Source organism: Coregonus clupeaformis, chromosome 11, assembly GCF_020615455.1.
Source record: "Coregonus clupeaformis isolate EN_2021a chromosome 11, ASM2061545v1, whole genome shotgun sequence".
Taxonomy (NCBI): Eukaryota; Metazoa; Chordata; class Actinopteri; order Salmoniformes; family Salmonidae; genus Coregonus; species Coregonus clupeaformis.
Genome location: NC_059202.1, coordinates 4,189,350 through 4,214,381, shown reverse-complemented (window position 1 = coordinate 4,214,381; position 25,032 = coordinate 4,189,350). Strand labels below are relative to the sequence as shown.

The 25,032-nt window shown below is 43.8% G+C and overlaps 2 protein-coding genes across 4 annotated transcripts in view; one reads left to right on the top strand and one right to left on the bottom strand.

Moving 5' to 3' along the window:
• The window catches only part of LOC121576977 (SLIT-ROBO Rho GTPase-activating protein 1-like), a 150,487-nt gene that overhangs the window by 45,831 nt on the left and 79,624 nt on the right, over window positions 1-25,032 (bottom strand). For both annotated transcript variants that reach the window (XM_041890626.2, XM_041890627.2), the window contains exons 3-8: window positions 23,748-23,910; window positions 14,334-14,396; window positions 7,366-7,545; window positions 6,006-6,134; window positions 2,956-3,177; window positions 2,319-2,420 (exon numbers count right to left, since the gene is read on the bottom strand). In XM_041890626.2, the coding sequence (XP_041746560.1) occupies window positions 2,319-2,420; window positions 2,956-3,177; window positions 6,006-6,134; window positions 7,366-7,545; window positions 14,334-14,396; window positions 23,748-23,910 (859 nt within the window). The remainder of the gene's footprint in view (window positions 1-2,318; window positions 2,421-2,955; window positions 3,178-6,005; window positions 6,135-7,365; window positions 7,546-14,333; window positions 14,397-23,747; window positions 23,911-25,032) is intronic.
• On the top strand, window positions 9,369-13,343 carry LOC121576978. 2 transcript variants are annotated; one of them, XM_041890629.2, is made up of 6 exons: window positions 9,369-9,887; window positions 12,048-12,214; window positions 12,335-12,438; window positions 12,545-12,665; window positions 12,762-12,816; window positions 13,000-13,343. In XM_041890629.2, the coding sequence occupies exons 2-6, from the start codon at window positions 12,056-12,058 to the stop codon at window positions 13,257-13,259; spliced, it is 699 nt and encodes a 232-aa protein (XP_041746563.2). In that variant the 5' UTR covers window positions 9,369-9,887; window positions 12,048-12,055; the 3' UTR covers window positions 13,260-13,343. The 2 variants fall into 2 exon arrangements, with proteins under 2 accessions (XP_041746563.2, XP_041746564.1); XM_041890630.2 differs by having other exon boundaries at window positions 12,970-13,343.

Below are 25,032 nucleotides of genomic sequence, written 5' to 3'. Positions count from 1 at the left end.
CGAGGGAGATTGACAGTCTTTTGTGTTTCTTCTGTTGTCACCTTCTCACCAAGCTGCTTGGCGATGGTCTTGTAGCCCATTCCAGCCTTGTGTAGGTCTACAATCTTGTCCCTGACATCCTTGGAGAGCTCTTTGGTATTGGCCATGATGGAGAGTTTGGAATCTGATTGATTGATTGCTTCTGTGGACAGGTGTATTTTATAGAGGTAACAAACTGAGATTAGGAGCACTCCCTTTAAGAGTGTGCTCCTAATCTCAGCTCGTTACCTGTATAAAAGACACCTGGGAGCCAGAAATCTTTCTGATTGAGAGGGGGTCAAATACTTATTTCCTTCATTAAAATGCAAATCAATTTATAACATTTTTGACATGCGTTTTTCTGGATTTTTTTGTTGTTATTCTGTCTCTCACTGTTCAAATAAACCTACCATTATAGACTGATCATTTCTTTGTCAGTGGGCAAACGTACAACATCAGCAGGGGATCAAATACTTTTTCCCTCACTGTAGCTCTGAGAAATACCCACGTTGAATGGCGAAGGAACTGTAATGAACACAACTCTGTCCTCTGAGAGAAGTAGAGGTTTAACCAACACAGCAGAACATATTCCATAATTTCTGCAAAAATGTCTGCATATATACACCCAGACCAGACCGGAGAACCACAATGGGCCATCCCATGGTGAGTAGCTTCCAGAGGCTTCCTTCTCTGATGTTAATAAATCATTTTATCCATGTTTTCTTTCTCCCGTTCATGGAGTCAAGGGTCGAGGAAACAGCTGCATGTCAACTGATACCAGAAAACAAAAACAAATTCCAGCTTTTCACTTCCTGGCTGGAACAGATCTTGGTCAGTCAAATCCTTGCCTCCTCTGTCCTAGTTTCCTCAATTCCTATCAAAGCGTATTGGAGGAGAGGATCCAAGGTCCCTCCCTCAGACCTCCTCCAATGAGCTAGGATAGCTATTGAGAAAACAAGGACGGATGAAGCAAGGATTTGACAGCTTGGAACGTTTGAAACAGCCAATGTGTGTACAGTTCTGCTTCAGTGTCTTGACAGCCCCTGGAAAGGCCTTTTCAATTACAAACCATGCCAAGAAAGAGAGGCCCTCTGGTGGGCTGAACACAGAGCAGTGGTTCCCCATCCTGACCTGTGTGGGACATTCATTTCATCCAGGCAGACAAGGGCATGTAGCACTATGGCTTTTCACGACCCTCCACACAGAGGGGTCCTGCCTGCACTGACTACATACAGCCAGTGTGAAAGCACCAGCTGGGCTTAGGCGTCAACAACAACTCCCCGTCCAGAAATACATTACACACCCAGTGTTATACCCTGAGCCTTGTAGCCCAGTATGAAACACACCACTCAAACCACAAACATACAGTCCTAGACTACAATGTAAAGGTAAAAAAGATACTGAGATCTTGCAGACATTTCATGCATCATCTGACAAAAACGCATATCTATAAACTTCATTTAGTTGTATAATCAAACCAGTCTGAAATCTCTTGAAGCAGCGGAAGCTGACTGACACATTGACAAGCATTCATTCCTAAGTCCTTCTTTCTTTGTGATATAAAAGAGAGAAGGCTGTGTCCACGGATGTGAGACGAGACGAGGGAGTGGAGATAGCATGTCAGATGTGAGACACAAGAAGCCAGACTGATGGACGTGATTGCACTCCCTAACACCGCAGCAGCAGACATACACAGTCATTTCCTTCCAGTTGGCTTTTTACTTAGCAAGCACTCAGGCATGCCAGCCAGCCCGAGTCCGATTAAAATGTTACAGCCGGGGATGTATCGCCAATGTCAAAACCGAGAGGTGGGGGGACAGAGTGTGCAAATAGAATATATATCGTGTCTGTGTGTGTGTGTGAGAGAGAGTGAGAGAGAGACAGTGCTTTTTTCCACCATTGGGAGCGAGGGAGACGACCTCTCTGTGTGGTTCTGAAGGCTGCCTGCAGGGTAGGAGAGGTTTTTGTTGTATGGTAATTATTCCAACTTCGATTTCTAAATGATTTAAGCCATCAACTCTCCTTGGCTGACTTCTGACTTAAGTTCACTTTTCATCCAGCATTTTAATTCCTTCCCAACATGCGACCACAATGGACCCAAACAGTTGTGTTCATTAAGCTCCAAATATTTTTTTAAAAAAAGGACTAAAACAGGGAGGACTGAACTTGAACTTAAGGACTAATTGGTCCAATAACCAACACTCATTTGCGTTTTCCTATTTCTTTTGCGTTTTCCACTTTTTCTGTTGCATGGCCGACTAAATAGGACTAAGGTATGTCAGAGCTAGGCCCCTTCTCACCTCCTCGTTCTCAATGTTCAAAGTGGCCAGGCGGGACTGTAGCTGCTGGAACCTCAGCATTAGCTCTCCGTTCACCGGAGGCTGCATCGCGATCTGACACACCTGGACAAGAAGAGGAAATGCATCATCACTGAACAGGAAGTCACTTCATCACCGCCGTCAGACAGAGGGCTCATTTAATCTTTAACCTAAAAATAAAATCAGTTTAAACTACACCACAAACCACAATGGTGTCCACTGACCCAGATCTGAATCCAGACAGCTGCAGAACAATAGTTTGTAAACAGACATGATATCAGGGAACCCAGAGCCAACGACTCCACAGTAAATTAAAATATATTCTACTCAACTTAAGGCTGAGAAATGAGGCATGCTTGTCATTGGCTTCGGCCTATAAAAACCTGCTCTGCCGGCTTAGACACAGTAAAATTATGCAATTAAGCCGGCAAAACCAGGGCTCATTTAGTACAAGACATTTTAATCAAATTAAATTCCACACTGTACAGCATTATAGGACTGAACACATTGATTCTCGTAAACAAACTGAGGTCTCTTCAACCATTTGGACAAAGCACTAACTTTCACTAAAATAATGGATGAATGAATGATGGATAGACAAATGAACTCCGTGTCTCACCTCGTCGCCCATGTGGGGCTGGAACTCAAACTTGATGGGCGGGCAGAAGGCAGTGGGGTACAACTCCATGAAGCGCTGGCGGTCGCTGCGGGGGTCCAGGCTGTCCACTGCGTTCTCGATGATGTCCAGGCCCTCGTGGCGACTCGTCTCCAGGTTGTACTCCGCTGACAGGTAGGTCCTCAGGGCCCGGTTGAGGCTGGCGTGGTAGCCCAGATCACAGCACTGGTAGAGGGGAAGAGGAGACTATATTTGGATCAGGATGTCCCATTTACTCCATCTTCTGACAAACTGATAGTAAGCCATATAGAACGTTGCAGGCACTAAAATGTTAGGTCCAAACACATTCAGCAGACTGCCCTAAAACATGAAATGTTATCCAGCAAATACACATACACTGAGTGTACAAAACATTAGGAACACATTCCTAATATTTTGTTCACCCCCTTTTGCCCTCAGAATAGCCGCAATTCGTCGGGGCATGGACTACAAGTTGTCAAAAGCGTTCCACAGGGATTATGGCCCATGTTGACTACAATGCTTTCCACAGTTGTGTCAAGATGTCTGGATGTCCTTTGGTTGGTATACCATTCTTGATAAACACGGGAAATGGTTGAGCGTGAAAAACCCAGCAGCGTTGTAGTTCTTGACACACTCAAACCGGTGCGCCTGACACCTACTACCATACCCCGTTCAAAGGCACTGCAGTATTTTGTCTTGCCCATTCACCCTCTGAACGGCACACATACACAATCCATGTCTCAATTGTCTCAAGGCTTAAAAATCCTTCTTTAACCAGTCTCCTCCCCTTCATCTACAATGATTGAAGTGAATTTAACAGGTGACATCAATAAGGGAACATAGCTTTCACCTGGATTCACCTGGTCAGTGTCATGGAAAGAGCAGGTGTTCCAGTGTGTTTATGGAAAAACCAACAACTTTGTAAGTTTCAACAAAGTCGACAATGTATCTCTTAGTAATAATCTCTTAATGTAATTTCTTAGTCTTTCCACACACTGCAGTCATTAACATTATTGGCCGTTAAGAGGGTAGTCTGATACTTTCTCTGACAGCTGCCTTGGCCCTGAGTCATAGAACCTGAATACTGTTTCCAACATGAATAGTTTCTCCAGCATCTGACACTGGATCTCATTAACTAGGACATCGGTTAGCCAGGGTGTGAGTTCACACGGACAGCCTTGGAGGCTGATGGAAGACACCCAGACTCAGAAGCACTGTGTCATGCAAGCTAACCGCCCAGTTTATCTAGCCTACATCACATTGGATCATGATAGGTCAAATTCATTAACTCCAATTTTTTTTGAAACCCTGTCCTGTCACCTCCGAGACAGATCACATGACATACCGAAACAAGAGTGTGTGTACACACACAAATAAAGCAGGTTGAAGGCAATTTTAGCATCCAGCATGGCAGCATGGAGGCTAGGTCGAAAATATATAAGTTAGGACACAAGGATTCTAATATAAAATATCTAATATAAAGTCTTTGCATAAATGTGGTAGAAATCTAAACAATTGGACTAGCAATGCAAGCAAATGACTGGAAGTGAATGTTAGCAGTACAGAAAGTTCGCCATGAAAGTGGATAATAAACACAATCGTAATTAATGTCAGCTAACTACTCTGCAAGCACATAGCATACCTGTTTTACTGTCAAAACATGTCACATGATCTACTACAGCCACGTTATTACTTGGTGTCCTGACCACTGGTCACGTTTTCAATGCTAATCCTGTAGAATCAGCAACGCTGGTCCAATGAATTTGTTTATTTTCGAACACTGCCGCATGGAATTATTACGTTGTCCTAACCTCTATATTTTCGACCTAGCATGGAGGTCACATTTCTCACAGATCCCCTTCCTCACCGTCTGTCTGGAATACACAATCGCTAAAAGTACCCAGCGTTCTCCTGTGTTGTCCTGCCAACTCCAGAGAAATGGTACAGTACATTTATTTCTAAGAGGGAAAAATGATATCCCAGGTAGGCCAGTGTATAAATAAGTCATGTTTATAGGTCTGGGTTCTGGAGGAGAAAACAATGCAATCTGCTGGGTAGACAGTACATAGTACGGAGTACTGAGTACAGAGTGGTGATATGAGGGATGGGACGGCTGACCTACAACATACACCAGTAATTGTCAAAAACTGTGTTTCTGGGCCAGGGCCTTTTCCCACACCCCATTCAAGCTAAAGATGCGATAAAGTGTGCGTGTGTGTGTGTGTGTGTGTGTGTGCGTCTGTCATGCAGTACTGTGTATAACATGGTAGAATAGAATAGTAGAATAGCTTGAATCACAAGAGCTACTAATCTACTGGGCTTTTTAATTCTCTTCCTTCAGTCATTTCCATCCCACAGTTTGTTTGGTGTGTGTCTTCACCATCGCTCATATTCCAGCTCTCCTGCTAAACTCATCCATTTCTTTCTACAGACCCAGATATATTAGGTCTCAAAAGGACCTACAAAAATACTGCTGAATGGCAGGGTTTCTTCAACATTATGAGGATAGAAAAAGAGCGTAATACAATTTACCTTAACAGGGAGATGCGTTTTTTAAAAACATACTGTATGATTGGGTGTGCAGACAGTTTCATTTGAAGTCTGGGGAATGGAAGAGGCTTAGACTGAGAAGCAGCTCTCTGTTTGTGGCAGAGAGAATCTCTCTCTGTTTTGGAGTAATGTATACATTCCCTCAGATATTTAGGAATGTATGAGTGAACGTCATTAATCATGTTAAGAAGGGATATGTCTGAAATGGCACCCTATTCCCTACATAGTGCACTACCTTTGACCAGAGCCAATAGGGCTCGGGTCAAAAGTAGTGCACTATGTAGGGAATAGGGTGCCGTTTTGGATGCAACCAAGGGCTTATTAACAAGAGAAGAGGGAGTAGAGACGCTGTTCAGTAACACTTTCTCATTTGGCCTTGACACTCAAACTTTCCCAGTTTTACGGTGCAGATAAATGAGTGTCTGTCTGTTCTTTAGCTTGAAGTTTCTCCCAACTAAAAATATGTCATGCTGTTTACTTACATCAATTAAGTCGGACAAGTCGTGGATGTAGTACTTGAAGACGGAGGAATTTGTCGCCTCCAGTGTCAGCAGGTACTCGTTTCGTGCTTTGATTGACTTCAGCTTATTCTCAGAGTACTTGGCCTGGCGCTGATGAGACAGAGCGACAGAGAGAGAGAGAGAAAGAGATGAAAAGAGAGAGGAAGAGTAGGCGAGAGAGACAGATGAAGAGAGAGAGACAGATGAAGAGAGAGAGACAGATGAAGAGAGAGAGACAGATGAAGAGAGTGAAATGGGGAGAGAGAGGGAGAAAGGGAGGGAGAGAAAGAAAGAGAAAGAGAGAAATTAATGATCGAAAAAGCCTTTATTGACAGCGGAGCGTGCTTTCATGTCTGTATGCACACTGTATGGCGGCTCTCACACAACACAACTCAGGATGACTGACAAACAGGAACTGGCGTAGATAGACAACAGTGGAGTGGAGGGCAAATAACAGCTACTACGGCAACAACAACAAAAAGAACGAAAACATAAGAATGGGGGGAAATACTGACTGGGCATAAACTATGCATGTTTACAAAACTAATTCATCTAAGATTAGCCACTTCCCAACCCAGCCACGCTCATTCAGACTTACTCTTCCTCCACAACTGCCTGACAGACGAACAGAGTGAGCGTTAGTTAGTCACCAGCCAATGACCAATGAACACTGACTCACATACTGACACGGTCTTCCATATTTTAACACTTCCCGAAACACCACGCTTTCCAGGAGCATGTGAAAAAATGCTGTTCCCGTGGCCATTAAACCATTGGTCACGGAGCACTAACAGAAAACAGGCCTGTTCCTTCCGAGAAAAACACAAAGCAATCAGGCTGTAAGTGACAGTGCTCACAGTGTGGTTTCCATCACAAACACGGGAGACATACACACACTCACACACAGGACAGCGAGGTTTTTTGATACAAAATGGAGGTCTGGCTGGCTGGTAGAGGTCTTTTTCTGTTACAAATGATGAACATTTTCAGGGACAACTGGATGTCAACGTAAGTTCCTTAAAGTTGGGGCCATACAAAGTGAATGTATGGAGAGGGTGACCATAGAAATATACACTGTGAGCGTGACTAATCACAGCTGGCTAACTGTGTTTAATGAGAAGACATTCCAACATTCCCTTTAGCAACCATCATCATCATTATCATCCCAATACTCATTTTCTCACACTATTGTGCCGCCCCAAACCATACTGTGTTGGCTCTGATTCTTTTTACCTTGTCCTTTCTAGCACGGTTCCAGCAACTATGATGGATGCGTAACCAGGTCAGCCCAGAACAGCTTGGCCTGGCTCATTAGTGTGAATCAGCCATAAGTGTGCTGTACCTTTTCCCTCATCTTCTCGATCTTCTTCACGGAGCTGCGTCTCTGGTGCTTGTCCTCCAGGCGGATGCTGAAGACGGGCTCGGCCCGGCCGATCTGCTTCTCCTCCTGCTTCTCCGCCTCTTTCAGCTTGCTCTCGGCGCTGATGCTCTCCGTGTGGTACATGTGGTAGGTCTTCATCACCTGGGGGTTGGAAGAAGAGGTCAGGGGTAAAGGGTCAGTCATTCAACCTCACAAGAAGAGTGAGAGGCTGCTTTGAACCAAACAAAGCTTTCATCTACTACCCACCCACTCTTCACAGACCGATTCAGCTCTACTTCACAGTAGGACTTTCCTACTTCACCACCACAAATCAAAGGCAATTTGCCTCGCTCTCTTTTTATATGAGGCTCTTATGCAGTACGAACTCAACAACCACGATTCACTGCCGTTCCCATTTACCATATCGCCCTGCATTTGAAATTCCATCTACAGAGAATTACATATACACTTAGCAGTTTGCTGGAATTACCACCACTGTTTTATACGGGATGCAATTCCATCTGATGCGTGTAGGATATGCTATAGCTCTGTAATGGGTCACCGAGGGACTTTAATCCACCCACAGACACCCAATCATCCCTGGCTGCCGTAGCCCAAGACAGAGTGCAGTCAGCAGGGTGCCAGCAGGCAGGCAGGCAGGGCCCATGTCAGATCAGGTGGTTACAGACAAACAAAACCACATACACAACAACCCTGTTCTCTCCCCTTTGAAGCAATGATCCCTCAGAGTTAACATACAATTCCTGAGGCCTGGAGTTTCAAAAGACACCAACTTCTATATATGGCTTGGCATGAGGTATTACGCAGACCTGGGTTCAAATGTGTATTTGGCGCATGTGACAAATAAAAACTTGATTTGAAATACTATTTGAAATCATTTGAAATCCTTTAGCTGTGCTTGATTGAGCTTCCCTGTTGAAAGGAATCCAATAGAACAGTCCCTAAAAGTGCAAGCCCTGCCCACCTGGCACTCCCGGCAGGCTAAAGCAAACAGATTCAGTTTTTGAACTCAGATCTTGTGATACACTACAATTTAAGTGGGTATGCTCCCCTTGTCAACGCGTCAGAACCATAATTGAGGAAGAGTGATGGCGGCGTAGTGGGATATGCATTACCTCCACAGCAAAACACTGATTAACGCTATTTCCTTCAGTTTGACTCAATGTTATCCAAACAGGAAGGAGCTATTACTATTACTCACATGACTGTAGAATACATTAGGAAGTGACTCATGAGTAGCCAGGTACAACTGCTGTTCAAGTAAACCATGATTTCTTCAAGGGCCGTGACACAAGTTCATAAGAGACTATTTATAACACATCATAATGGCTCTCTGAGTGTAGTGATTGGAATGGAAGGCTGACATAGAAATGAAGGTAGGGGCTCTGAATGAGACTGACGAATCACCACCAACGGGAGTCACGACTGACGACGATGACACGCACTCTAGTAAAGTTTTTGTAAACATTGCTTTCCTCCAGGCTCGAGCAGCTAGCTTGTTAAACCACCCAAAAGCGATTAGACTTCTGAACTTTGACAAACACACATTTCTCTCCTTCAGGACCTTCAGAGGTCATTGACAGTATGGACAGCAGGATGGGGGAGGTACTGACAGAAGGAGCTTGGGAGAGGAAAATACCTTAGCCTGGCTTTCACTGTAACCCCGTTGGGTCTGAGAGAATCAGTCCCCTTCCCCTGCTGGGGCAGGCCAGCCCTAGCCTGAGTCCTAGATCTGTTTGTACGGTCTTGCCAACTCCTTTGCTGTCAGTAGAAGGGCTAGCCTGAGTCCCAGATTTGTTTGTGCTGTCTTGCCAACAGACAATGACAACAAGTTGGCAAGACAGCACAAACAGAACTGGGACACAGGCTAGCCCTGCTCGTGCCATCCCCTGCCAAGGCTGTCCTTAAACCCACTACTGACGCAAGACCAGCCACTGAAAATAAAGTCACCCCGAAGCATATGGAACAAAGGTGATCCCGCGGCTTAACCCAGTAAATTACGGCATACAGTAAATTACAGTTACGGCGTCCGTATACATTATAATCGGTCTGCATAACCTCAATCGGAATCAAAATGTAGACCTAAAATCTAAACATCTCCGCTCCACCCCCCAAAATACAATATATTTTTGTAACGGGTGGACAGACTTTGCCCTGCTTGTTTTGTGTTGGTGGCCAGAGCCACGTAATTGGAACCAGTGGAGCGAGAGGGGCGAACAACCACAGGCCATACTGCTGACTTCCTGGTCTGGAGCCCTGGTGCGTTTACTTTAAAGGGACAGATTTAGAACGACTGGGACCAAACCTGTTATTTCACAGGCGCTGGCCACACAGGCCCCCGTGGCTGTCTGATGCAATAGTCTTTCTCTCTCCCTCTGTGTGTGTTTTTCTGCACCATGGAGTAAATCAGGTCAAATTGGACTGCAGCGAGAGAGACGGTGACACGCTTTGAGCTGTGGTCGTTTCACATGTCATAGATGATTGTAAGTATAACGTAACGTAATTTTTGTTCGTAACCGAAGACTTACGCTACAGGGAAATTTAACCCCTGCTGAATATCTCCCGGGACAACAGAGTAACTGTTCCCACATCTGTTGCTTGGGTTTTACCATAATAATCAATGCTGTAATCATAACATGATACAGGTAACTGTCAAAATAAAGGAAACACCAACATAGTGGCAGTGTCCAAATACCCATACTAGCGTACTACATACTTAAACTTCATACTTTTTACTCATCGTCGAATACTATTTAGCACGTACCATTTAGTAAAAAGTATGCTGTATGCCACGGCCGCAACACAGTAGCGGCTCCTGATTGGCTGAGTAACTGGGGCGGGGCCGCGTGCAGGTGTGTTTTTCCAAATTAAACAGACATGCATCGCATTAACCAGCCTGCACTCGGCCCCGCCCCAGTTACTCAGCCGCTACTGTGTTGCGGCCGTGGCATACAGCACATTTCTGTTATATGCCTACTCAGGCTGGTTATAGGCAGACTATCACATTCAATCTATACCGTAGATGACCATATAGCCCATTTAGACTATTTAAAAAGGACTGAAGACAGAAAGAGATCATTTGGTTCCATTTCAACATTTCAACATGCTGTAACATATATACATTAAATCAAATAGCCTAGTACACACACCAAAACTCTTCAAATGTATTGCACAGAAAAAACGTGGACAGTCAAGTGCATCGCAAATTCAGAACCGCTGGACAGCAACATGATAAAGCTAAAGCACTGATCATTGGGAACGAGATCAGAATGACGGCTTGATCCATAAATTAAATAATGAAATAGGTAGCCTACCCTACAAAACTAAAACAATCCATTTGTTCAAATCAAAAGTCCTGATTAACATGACATCAATAACATAGCCACATCCCGAGTCCCCGGTGCCGACACATTCAGAAATCAAAAGATGGTTTAGTATTTAGTTTAAAAGCTCTGATGAAGACCAAGAGGAGACCAAGAGAACAATAAACACTTTTCAGTGAGAAAACAGAAATCCCCCAAAAATGTAATTTTAAATACTTCTGTTTTCAAAGATGTAGCCTACGATGCAATACTCATGATCATTTTAAGAACTAAAACTACTTAGCCTACATTTGAACACCACCGCAGAAATTTCAGGCATCTTCCCAATGAAGTAGCCTAGTGTTGTTGGTTGGCTACTTGAAGAGAACTAGGGCCTATCACTCGCAGCCCACCTCTTCCAATGCATTGTGGAAAAGTGTGCATCGAATTCTACTAGATGAAGAGCCTAAATTAGTATTACATCTAGTGGAAAGCCTTCCCAGAAGAGTGGAGGCTGTTATAGCAGCAAAGGGGGGAACAACTCCATATTAATGGCCATGATTTTGGAATGAGATATTCGACGAGCCATGTAGTGTATTTCGTGCCACCCATTCTGAAACTGACTGCAGCTCTTTGTTAAGTGTTGCAGTGATTTCACTCGCTGTAGTAGCTGACGTGTATAATGTTGAGTCATCCGCATACATAGACACACAGGCTTTACTCAGAGCCAGTGGCAGGTCATTAGTAAAGATTGAAAATAAATAAGGGGCCTAGACAGCTGCCCTAGGGAATGCCTGATTCTACATGGATCATGTTGGAGGCTACCATTAAAAAACACCCTCTGTGTTCTGTTAGACAGGTAACTCTTAATCCATAATATAGCAGGGGGTGTAAAGCCATAACATATACATTTTTCCAGCAGCATACTATGATCGATAATGTCAAAAGCCGCACTGAAGTCCAACAAAACAGCTCTCACAATCGTTTGATTATTTTCCATCTAGCTAGTTGGTCATCTACATGTTGCTAGCTATACATTTAGTTATATGTCTGTCATATTGAGGTATCTAGCTATAAGTTAACCTTGATCAATCAAATGGATAGGTGTAAGCAATTATATTAATTCCTACTGCCCTTAACTAGGTGTCTTCGCTAGACAGTCAGACACAGACAGAGAGAGAGAGAGAGAGAGAGGAAGAAAGTCAGAATGAAAGTGATAGAGGGAGAGAGAGGTGGGAAGAGAGTGAAAGAGAGTGAAAGAGAGAGAGAGAGAAAAAAGACAGCAGTGCAAATTTACTTAGACTTGAGTATTTCAACAACTCTTGTCTTCCAACTTGTTAGGCAATCACATGTACCTAAGGGGGAAGGATGGCCAGCCACACGGGAGGGTGATTTTTACTAAGGAGGAGAAGAAGGCCGTGCTAACCGAGATGCATGCTGGCCATTTCGGAGTGAAGCGCATGATTGCCAAAATCAACCTACGCTTCTTCAAGGATGTGGACAGCTGGGCAAGTGAAATAACCTTTTGTTTATCAATCACATTCTATTATATCTGAAATTTTTATGATTTCCATGAATGTCATATCAGAGAGCACACAATGTATCAATTTTTCACTTTGTGCTTAAAGGTCATTCGGGCGAATTACTTCATTTGGAAGAATGACGAAATGAAGGCGAGACCTATGAAACCTCGCTCCTCTTTCGCTCCTAGCTGGGGTCACCACCAGTTAAGGTGAATATAAAAATGTCAGATAATAACTATTTGCATTTGCTCACAAAATAACATGTAGCTAGTTTTAGTTTCCCTAACACTAATATTTTTCTCTTTCTCTTCCTAGGGTTACCTCTGTGGAAGCCAACAATATTCTCCAGTTGGACGGTCAACCACTGAAAGCACTGACGCCCTACACTTCAGTGAAGCCCATGAGACAGTATGTCAAGGCTAACCACAGGGTCACGGTAAGTAACCTCCGCTGCCAGGTAGATACTATTAAGGTGTATGACTCCAGTGGTCATGACACCACCCCAAACTCACAGCTCTCTTATCTTTTCCAGGGACCATCCCTTACCTCCCTCATAAACCCCGCTGACGTAAAGAAATTACAGACAGGTATCCTTTCTTTCTTTTCTGTCTGGCATTAACATTATTGCATGTCTAATCGAACATTTAATTTAAATTAAATAAATCTGTATAAATGTATTTTTACATACCTGATCTACCTGTAACCTGCGTTTGCTTGTTTACATCTCTGTCTCCTCCCAGGTCCCCTTTAACTCTGCTTCTGTTCTCCAGGACCTAGGGGTTCTGCCCAACACCCAGACGTCGATCCACCTGATGTCCTCCATTACCAACCACCTTCTAACTTTTCATTACATCATCTACAGCTACTGTTATTGTCATGTTGTCATTATCTGCTAAGAAAGTTTGGGAAGGGCAGCTTAAAATTTTATTTATTTATTTATTTATTTTATTTATTTAAAATAAAAACATGCCAGCCAGACAAGCCAGTGTATGAATCAAATAGATTTGCATATGAATGGAGTGGAAATTAGCTGACTGTGATCTGTAAGGTAAGTAACATTAATGTGTCAAGCAGATTACATGTTTTCTTTGATATTTCCTAAACATAGCAACGTTTAAGACCTGTATTTCATGTTGTTGAAATGTTAACAAGGTACTCAAAAGTAGTTTGAAGTAACGTTTTCATCTTATTAGCTAAACAAAACTTGTTTCAATAGCGAAATAGTCGCAGAAATCAGCTTTGTTTGCTTAGCGGGATGAAAAGAACTGCTGATGCACAACCAACTTTCCAAATGGCACCTGGTGTATTCTACTATTCTTACTCTCAATAGTAAGTTGAATGTCCTACTGAGTACCCCAAAAAATTTAAAACATACAAAATATTGGGGGACCGCTAGCGGCCGGGGGACCTAAGCGACTGCTTATGTCGCTTATGCCTGGAACCGGTCCTGCCTCTAACAAAATCTTCCTCCAAAAGGTTAGAAAGTCTAACAAAGCAGATAGCATGGCCACCAGATGAATGGGAAAGTACATAAACTACATGTCACACAATATATGTGAGTAGGTTATACAAAAGGGAAGATGCCAAGACCATATAGACCACAAAAGCCATACCCTTCTACCTGAGGAAGAATGAGAATGTCAGGGTGTCTAGGGCCACCTGGGGGACATGAATCTCAGCTGGCACTATTCCAGGACTGACGGCAGCAATTTAAGCTACTGAATTAACTATTGATTAGTGGTTTAAGCACCCTGCTCTCCCCCAAGGTCAGAGACCTGGAGTGGCATTATACGCATAGCCTGGTCCCAGATCTGTTTGTAACAATGACTGTAAGAGTTGGCAAACAGCACAAACTGATCTGGGAACAAACTAGCCTCCACAGAGTACAGGGCAGGCAGATAAACATAGAGGCCTGCAGCTACTTTAAGGCCAGACCAGGTAGGCTCTGATCTTGGAGGCCTTTCTTAGTGCCCTAATCATGATTTATCATTCAGGCTGAGAGTTGTTCCCAACTATGTGACCTGATCAGGAAAAACTTGATACACTATTGTTACAGTACAGTGATACAGCAAATCAAGAACCAGGAAATTAAATGACTACTTACAGTGTAGAGCTCATTGAGGACCTTCATCAAATCTTCCTGGAGCTGAAACGTTATCTCCTTACTCTGAAAAAGAGAAAACAAAGAATATGTTCAATGCGAGACATCTGTTGACTTTGCAATACAGTAACATATTCATACATAAACACATGGAACAAACAAGCATACAGTGTCAGGAGTACAGTAGGGCACTGAGAGCTATAATGAGGAGATCAAACAGAGACACAGTTGCCCATGGAGAGATCTCAAATGAATAAATTCAATCAGCCATCCCATGACACAAGATTCACTAAATGCTATCATACATGAGCCCACAATTGATAATTCTGAGATTCTCAATACAGGGAAATAACAGTTATGTGATTTATGCATGGTTAAAGCAGGGGTCTCAAACTGGCAGCCTGCGGACCAGATGTGGCCCGGTGAAAACAGAATGTGGCCCCCAGACGAAATGAGTTTAAAACCCCTGGGTTAAAGGTACTTTTACTATGCATGCCACCCATTTTTTTCACTATGTAACATACAAGTCATGGGCTGGGTTTATGCGATATATAATGAGATGTGACAAAGCATTTGGATATCCCTTTCAACTTATGTATTACCTGGGTGTTATCACACAGTATTCCACTGCACTCAAAGACTTCCACTAACCCACTTATCTGGACCCTAATCTTATTGTTGAGGCCTTTCCCAGCAATGGGGCCTCAGAGGGCTGTGAAAATTGTATCTATCCCACCACCACTACTCATATTGAGGGAGAGAGAGGGGCTTAGATACATCTGATCTGGAGTTAGTAGGGGTAGTCATCTCTATCACAGAGCTTACAACAACTCTTATAAGCAACCTCTGTGCCCACCTTAACAGTCAGTCAAACTGGGTGAACAGAGAGGAGGACAGATCTTTCAACGCACCAAACACCCATCCACTGTGCCGCATGTAAATACAGGTGGGTGGATTTGAACTTGATTCTCACTATACATATGAATCATACTGGGTGCCAGTAGGTGCATTTCAAATGTACACATTCGTACAATAACAGTGGGTGTCGTTTGAGAGAAGCACATATCTGATAGGAGAGGTCATGTCCAGGGTTACTGTAGTTCACATGGGGTTTCAAACAGCCTTGTAATACACATCTGTGGTTTCCTGTGGGCGTAACCAACGAGGAAGTGTCTCTGCTGAGGTCACCAACCTCACTGATCCAGGTGGATCCGCACACATCCTAGTTGCCACAAACACCCATGTTGAAGTGAGCAACTGCAGATACAGTCAATGATACTCCAATGGAAGTTATGGACCACTGAGTAATTCCATAGGTCGAAGTACGGGGGGCCAGTATGAAAAATGTATGCACTCACTAATTGGAAGTCGCTCTGGATAAGAGTGTCTGCTAAATGACTAAACTGTAGTGAATCTCCAACCTGGCCGCCACAACTGAATAATATGCTTTATCCAACACCTCAATGCTTGTTGTCATGCCATACATGTTTGACGTGACAACGAACACAACATAACAGGGGAGTTGGCTAAAGCACCAACAGATCTGCAACAAAGCCACGATTAGGGTGAAAGGGGTGTTTTTAGTCAGAGCATATTTTATTGTTTGAAGGAGGAAGTCAGTACACAAACAAACGCAGGTTCATCCCCAAAAAGAGCTCTACTCTAAGTCCTGCTGACTGACTGACTCAGGTGGAAGAGGTGGTGCCAGTCCAGACATGTGGGTGTAAACCAGAGAGGATTAGTTCTCGTCGTTTGTGGGTGCGCATGCATGCGTAAATAAGTAATCAGCCAGTCTCCTCAGGCTGACCCAGTCTATCCAACACCTCCTGTCCTAGCCCTGGCCTCCACCTACCCAGCCAGCTCTCCCTTTTACTTACCTATTCACACAGGCACCGGACAAATAGACTTAGCCCTGTATAAATAGAGCTAAGTCACCTAAGCTTAAGCTAGGGTGCTCTCACGCACATTTAGAGAATGGAGGGCAGGATCTATAGGCTGGTTGGGGCACTGAGTTCTGGGCTAGGTAGGTTGCTGAAGCTGCTGAGGGGAGGACGGCTCATAATAATGGCTGGAACGGAGTGAATGGAATGGCATCAAACACATGGAAACCATGTGTTTGGTGTATTTGATAGCGTTCCACCTATTTCGCTCCAGCCGTTCCCACAAGCCTGTCCTCCCCAATTAAGGTGCCACCAACTTCCTGTGTGTAGGTTATGGACTGCCCAAGTATGTGAAGCAGGCTGCAAAAATAAAGAAATGAACAATTCTATGTTGCTCATCCTCGTCCGAGAATAGCGCTTTAATGTTGTCGCTGTTATGTCCATAACTGTAATCATGAACATTACCAACAGGTGAATTGGGCTGCAAAGTGAGGTCTTTCCTGAAATTACTCACACTTCATCCCCTGGGAAGAGCCATTAAAAGCCTCCACAGGACCACAGTCAACTTGTTAGATCTAATGCTTGTCAGCCCTTTCCTATTGAGAGAACTGGGAAGCGGTCCAGTGGTCAATGAAAAGGCCTCTCAGGATAGCTCGGGCACGGCTCTGACAGCTCATCCACTTCCAGGCTCTTTAGATACCCCAGTCATGTGACCTGGGCAGGGCCTCTGACAGGAAGCGGCCACCTCAGCCACTCCATTGGCCACTGAAGACACAGTAATCAGAGAAGAGCATCTGAAGTACAAACCATACACTTAGGGAGTTTATTATAATAAAGGGTTACAAGGAGAAAATCGGACCTCTCTGAAAGGAAAATGGATGGCACTCCCTTCAGCAAAATACACTGCTCAAAAAAATAAAGGGAACACTTAAACAACACAATGTAACTCCAAGTCAATCACACTTCTGTGAAATCAAACTGTCCACTTAGGAAGCAACACTGATTGACAATAAATTTCACATGCTGTGCAAATGGAATAGACAACAGGTGGAAATTATAGGCAATTAGCAAGACACCCCCAATAAAGGACTGGTTTTGCAGGTGGTGACCACAGACCACTTCTCAGTTCCTATGCTTCCTGGCTGATGTTTTGGTCACTTTTGAATGCTGGCGGTGCTTTCACTCTAGTGGTAGCATGAGACGGAGTCTACAACCCACACAAGTGGCTCAGGTAGTGCAGCTCATCCAGGATGGCACATCAATGCGAGCTGTGGCAAGAAGGTTTGCTGTGTCTGTCAGCGTAGTGTCCAGAGCATGGAGGCGCTACCAGGAGACAGGCCAGTACATCAGGAGACGTGGAGGAGGCCGTAGGAGGGCAACAACCCAGCAGCAGGACTGCTACCTCTGCCTTTGTGCAAAGAGAAGCAGGAGGAGCACTGCCAGAGCCCTGCAAAATGACCTCCAACAGGCCACAAATGTGCATGTGTCTGCTCAAACGGTCAGAAACAGATGAGGGTGGTATGAGGGCCCGACGTCCACAGGTGTGGGTTGTGCTTACAGCCCAACACCGTGCAGGACGTTTGGCATTTGCCAGAGAACACCAAGATTGGCAAATTCGCCACTGGCGCCCTGTGCTCTTCACAGATGAAAGCAGGTTCACACTGAGCACATGTGACAGACGTGACAGAGTCTGGAGACGCCGTGGAGAACGTTCTGCTGCCTGCAACATCCTCCAGCATGACCGGTTTGGCGGTGGGTCAGTCATGGTGTGGGGTGACATTTCTTTGGGGGGCCGCACAGCCCTCCATGTGCTCGCCAGAGGTAGCCTGACTGCCATTAGGTACCGAGATGAGATCCTCAGGCCCCTTGTGAGACCATATGCTGGTGCGGTTGGCCCTGGGTTCCTCCTAATGCAAGACAATGCTAGACCTCATGTGGCTGGAGTGTGTCAGCAGTTCCTGCAAGAGGAAGGCATTGATGCTATGGACTGGCCCGCCCGTTCCCCAGACCTGAATCCAATTGAGCACATCTGGGACATCATGTCTCGCTCCATCCAGCAACGCCACGTTGCACCACAGACTGTCCAGGAGTTGGCGGATGCTTTAGTCCAGGTCTGGGAGGAGATCCCTCAGGAGACCATCCGCCACCTCATCAGGAGCATGCCCAGGCGTTGTAGGGAGGTCATACAGGCACGTGGAGGCCACACACACTACTGAGCCTCATTTTGACTTGTTTTAAGGACATTACATCAAAGTTGGATCAGCCTGTAGTGTGGTTTTCCACTTTAATTTTGAGGGTGACTCCAAATCCAGACCTCCATGGGTTGATAAATTTGATTTCCATTGATAATTTTTGTGTGATTTTGTTGTCAGCACATTCAACTATGTAAAGTATTTAATAAGATTATTTCATTCATTCAGATCTAGGATGTATTATTTTAGTGTTCCCTTAATTTTTTTGAGCAGTGTATATTTTACATAAACCCTCCCTGAATGCTTGAAAATGCTTTTTCAATTTCACTGAAATTGAAAAAGCATGACCCTCCCCCATTCTCCTCCAGGTACCCATTATGTACATTTCAATCCATCCCTTAATGATTAATTATAACCGTAAGAAATTAGCCTTGGAGCCTTAATCACTTATCTCGGCCTGTACGCATTTTGCAACCTATGGGCCAAACAATGTTATGATTCAATTTAAAGGGTAGGAAGCATTAATTTTTACTCAAAGTAACAACACAGTGTGGTCAAAGACTTAGTAACTTAGTTATAGTCACGATCTGGTTACCTTAAACTACAAACATAGCTAGCTGGCTAAAATAACTAACTTTACCGGTAACATTATTTGATAACTGGTTAGAAATATTTGCTTGTAAGTTGGCTGAACATTTTATTGAAACAAGTTGTCATGAGTGCAAACGATTTGGTTTAATTTGAAGTTATACATTTGAAGTTATTTCTGTTGGAGTTTACATTATAGGGAATAGACAAATGTTTTTTCCGGCATGACTTCGGCATTCTTCGGAATTCTGATCAGTTTTATGTAATAACTTGAAAAATGTAAAAGTGAGGTGCAACTTCGCATTGGGACTTTTGATGTGTATTCTAATGCAAATCCATATGTTACATGTGGTTACGTTTATTCTACCTACCTTTAAAGGCATTGCCCACTCTTATTTAAAGGACCAATGAAGCCGTTTTCATCCAAATATCAAATCATACAGTCTCTGGGTAACAATTAAGTACCTTACTGTTATGTTTTCGATTAAAATGGTCAACAACAAAAAAAAGGTTTCTTACCAAAGAGCAATTTCTCAAGAAATAATTTTGCAAGGACTGTCTTGGAGTGGTCTGAGTGAGGGGCCTAATTTGGCAAGCCTAATGGGAGGGATCTGTAACCTAAAAACTAGCTGCTATTGGCAGAGAGGTTTGAAACTCTTTGTTATTGATCTATTAACTTATACCGCCTGGTGATGTCGCCATGTAGGCTAAAACTCCATCCCATCAAAACAGGCTGAAGTTTCAGGCAGCCTTTTCAAACAGCTCTTACGCTAAAAGGGCATTATCAGCATTTCACAATTTCACAGTATTATTCCAACCTCATAGTGTGGAAATATATATAAAACACAGGAACATCACGTTTTTGACTGCACTAGGCCTTTAAAGGGGAATGCCAACTGGGGGTAAACCAATACGGATAATTATTCCCCACGATTAAATCGGGGAGGGGACTATTCGTCTGTACGTTCGTTCGTACTTACGTTCGTACGTTAGCCACACGCAATATCTCAGAAAGCACTTGTCCCATTTTGATGAAACTTGGTTGAATGATGCGTCTTGCCATAGAGATCTGTCATTTACAAAATTACAAGGGGGGCACTGCATCATTCGTGGGGGACGACATGTTTACTGTTGCCTTGTTTATTAGAGGACTACCACACATTGGCTTCCCCTTTAAGTGTACTGTTTATGAGTGATGCTAACCACATCTGAGAGAGAAGACTGGGAGAGACTGGAATCCACTAAGCCCCCTAGGGGGGGCATGGGTTTCACATTGCCTCCAACATCAATCAGACCCCAGAGAGGGACCGTACCCCTTGGGTCCATGTCTAGTGGGTAGCGCACCAGGGGTGTGACTGCTCCATATGGCATAACTCTAGTGAGAGCCTACACAAATCATATTGGCTCATATACAGTCAGGTCAAAAATTATTGGCACCCTTAAAGATGAGCAAAAAAGACTGTATAAAATAAATATATACTAGTACAATTGCTCGAAGAGATTTTGTTTAACGAGTAATCATAATTTTTCTCAAAAAGATAGGGGTCAAAATTATTGTCACCCCTGTTTTCAACTCCGGCACCCTCCCCTTGAAAGGATAACGGCACTGAGCCATTTTGTAAAATGTTTTATGAGATTGGAGAACACATTGGGAGGGATCTTTGACCATTCCTCCATGCAGAATCTTTCCAGGTCCTTGATATTCTTCATCTGTGCTTATAGACTGCCCTTCAATTCAAACCACAGGGGACTGAGATGGCCATTGCAAAATGTTGATTTTGTGGTCAATTAACCATTTCTTTGTCGATTTTTTTGCGTGCTTATTACCCTTCAATGTACTTAACCCTAATTTGCTCCAGGGGTGTCGTACTACTATGGCTTACCCTGTAAAACAACACATTTCACTGCACATATCTGGTGTATGTGACAATAAAACATATTATTTTTTATGTCTTGCTTAAAGATCAACTTGCGGCCAAGTTTCAGCCTCCTGGCAGAGGCAACCAGGTTTTTGGCTAAAATGTCCTGCTACTGGCTAATTTTCTTAGTTTAAAATAATAATAATTTCCACAATTGTTTAAATATAGCTCAGTATTTGTATTATTTATTGTATGCAGTCTTTCTTGCTCATCTTTATCAGGGGTGCCAATAATTGTTGACCTGATTGTACTACACAAAAGCAGCCCATGGAGGTAGTCTAGTAATGGACTCCACCAAGCCAGGCAGTAAATTGTCGAGCTCTAATCCAAATGAAGTGCTAAAACACATTGCACTCCGCTTGATCAAATGCCAAGACCAATTTAGTAGTACCTGGTGCTGTTTCATGTTTCCCTCACCCTCCTTCGTACCTACCACTGTAGCGAATGAATTTGCAATGGAGGAACTAGACTAACTAATACCTTCCTTCCTCCATACAGTTAAGGCTTTCAAGACTTGGGATCTCGCAGTTCCACTAGAATGTGACCTCCATAAATATAAGATGACTGAGTAAAACAAAGAACCAGTTGTATGAATTATGAAAAGAGAATACATGTGATAAGACCTGCCCGACCATGAACGGACTGCGTGACAAGACTCGTATTTAGAGGTTTCACCTTTGAACAAAGACACAATTCGAGGTAAGCTGTGACTTTCAATAACGACGCTAAAACATGAGAGCGCCCACAGCACAGAGGGCTCAGACCCACTTGTCCACAGTACTATTCATAAATAAACAACTAGTGCAGAAGGCATGAACACAAACCAACGGTCTATTTTCAAAGGTCCACCATGCTGAAGCCTGTTAGGACATGTCATTTAAGGTCCTATACTGATTCAACTCATAACTTAAAAAGGTAGAAAACATAGGAATTTGAAAATATAAAAACACTGCTCTTTGATGTCAGGATGACAAAACAGCATCTGTCTCGTGTTAAAAGAAGAAGTCCTGTAGTAACTGTGTTTTAACTGGGGGGCCTCCCCTGGTGTTTGTCTATCGTTACTGGAGCTCAGAAGAGATCAAAGACAATGGGACATACTAATTAGAGGGCAGGGGTGTCTCTGCTCCCCTGTGACAGACTGCCCCCCACCAGGGGGATGCCGTTTGGTTTGGCCCCTGGATGCCAAACGTCACTATACGAGCCAGAGGGGAGACACAAACACACACATGCACGTACACATTCAAACAAACACTGAAGACCTAACTGCTACTGATGACGGTAGGTCGTTGCCTGTTGTGCTCAAGGCCAACCAACAACTAATTGGTGGAGCAATAAGGAGAGTTGGTGCATGAGGGGGAAAATGAACTATGTGTAATGTCAATGCAAACCTCTTTATATGAGGGATGCTATGAACTAAACTTCATACATTATATTTTCATTCTTATCAATACTTCTCAGAAGGGAAATATGAAGTACAGTATAGTCTTGATTTAAAATACCTAAAAATGAACACATACCATTGGGAACACATTGATGAGTTTAATAGTCTGTCATTTTAAACATCAGTAATGTGGGTTGAGTCAGGGGGAGAAAGAAACATCTGACAAACCACTTCGCTCCAGCTCCACATCTGGCCCATTAGTAAACCAGGAGCCTCTAACCGCTATCAAAGGGAAATGACTGCCTTAACTTCCTGTGTGTGTGTTGCAGTTGTTCGGGCGTAGGGTGGGGGTGGGGTGCAGAGCAGACCACTCCTCTGTACAAGCCAGATGAAACCACCAACATCAAGAGACAATAATGACTTTAAGATGAATAAAATAACCCTCTTTTTTAGTCTTGATCTAGCAGACAGATCTAAAGACCCTGCAGCGAAAGAGAAAAAAAGATTTAAAACGTTGACGCAAAGCACCCCACTGAAACAGGCCCTTCGTCATTTTCGAGACTGTGGTCGGTTCATGTGACTCCTAGTGCATAGGAGAGCTCATAATCTGGTAGGGAGTGGCCGGAGTGAAACAGGCGGCAGCAGTAACAGGGTTCGGGTCATGAGGCGACAGACTTGGGATGGGAGGGTTAAGGTAGGGCGTTTAGGGCTTTGTGAGAAGAGGAGTGTTCTTCTCTCTCTGTAGAGATTCACAGAACTAAACCACAACCCAGTGACTGAACTACCATCAAGATGTCATCAAACACAACTTGAAATGTAATACATTACACCTACATCCAGCCATACATCAACTCTCTGAGTGCAGTCCAGTGCCTGGTTTATTTAAAGGGAGAATCAGCAGTTGCTACATCTATTTATGGACTTATAAATTAATGATATGTACCCATTGATTCATGAAGAATATAACTTATAAATGCTTTATGAACTTAGTTCAACTGTTGTGCCCCATCAGAACCCAAAATATAAGCTTGATTTACTCCAATGTTTGTAAACAAAGTCAATGTAAACAAACACTATATAGCCTCAAAACATAGATAAAACTATCATTTTGGTATTATGGATGGTCAGTCACTGCATCCATAGCTCTGTCCTTGAATTTGAGTGGTTACATTTCTCCAGCCCCATCCCTCAGCTTTTTACCGCAACAGGGGCGGGAGTGTGCTGTGTTATTATTTTAACTGCTGATTGCAGCTTTAAGGCTGTAGGATGATAGATGTATCATTAGCAGCAGGGCCCAGAGTTTTTTCCTGACTATGTGAATGAGCCCAGGATTTATCCAATATAACGAGGTCCCAGAGTTTTCCCTGATCAATTCAAGACAGGTTGTAAGGAACAACTTCTGTTAGATCACTGGGATTTCATCTCGTCTGACCTCTTACCACAACAGAAGAGCTTACCTTTTTGAGCAGGCGTGTGGAGTCCTCGCTGATCTGCATGAAGCGCATGATGACGTTGTTCAGGTAGATGTCACTGAGGGTGGCGTGGTCCTTGCTCTCCCTCCTCACCTGGTTCAGCAGCAGGTACCAGCAGTTGACCGGTGACAGCAGGTTCTGGTCCTTCCTATAGGGGGACACATCAAGGCTACACTATCAATCAACTGGGTTGTATTCATTAGGCACCAAAACATATAAAAACAGACCAAAACAGGGATGGACTAAATTGCTCATTGTCGTTTTCCGTTGCAAACGGTTTTGCTACAGTGTGCCCTACTGAACATGACCCTGACCTCCTTACAGAAACAGCTTCCCCTGACTCATCAGGATCATTCAAACAAAACACACACTCAAACAAAAAACACAGTGATAACATGTAAAAAGACAGGTAAACTATTCATTATACAGATCACTACTGAGATACAGAGAGACAAACAAGAAACAGGCAAAAAGACGGGGACACGTAGGGATGTATTCAGGTTCCCTGAGAGACACTGACTGTGTGAGTGAGAGTGAGTGTGAGTGACAGTGAGAGATGATGCCTGTGTGCACATGTATGTATGTGTGCATGTGTGTCCTCGCTTGGCTCTCTGCAGGAAGTCTTTGCAATCTGTGCTTAGAGATCAAGGTCTCAGCTACCTGACAGCTCTGTCCTGTCTGCCCAACTGTCATCTAGCGAGATGTTTTAAGACTTCTTAAAGTGGATCAAGTCCCATCACAAAAAGAATAGCTAGTATGGATGCTTCTTCCACAGCCCTCCCCTGGTGATGAATACCTTATATAATAGCATGCACTCTATATATCTGCACCGAGTGCACACTGCGCCTGTCGGAGAGTTTGTATCAACGACATTTCTGGGGCATAGCTGGAGCGATGTTCTGAGCGCATCTGACTTCTCGCAACAGGGGAGAGCGCCTGCCACAAGCTTAAGTAAAGGTAGTAGACTCGAGACTTCCTTGTAAGATAATTTGTTAGAGAAGGTACTTTAAATGTAGTAAAGTTTTGGAATAGTGCATTACAAGAGACACGAGACAGGAAAGAGAGAAAGAGGGGAGGAAAGAGAGGGAGAGAGAGAGGCATTTCCCCTCTAGTGCAAAGGCCTGTCTGCATACTGCGGGACATTGTCCAGGCCTGAGAGAGAGATAGGGAGAGAGAGAGAGAGAGAGATAGCGAGAAAGCGACAGAGACAGAGTGAGCCATGGCTGTGCATAAGCAGCGGCCTGCAGCAGGCTGACTGTTGAATCTAAAA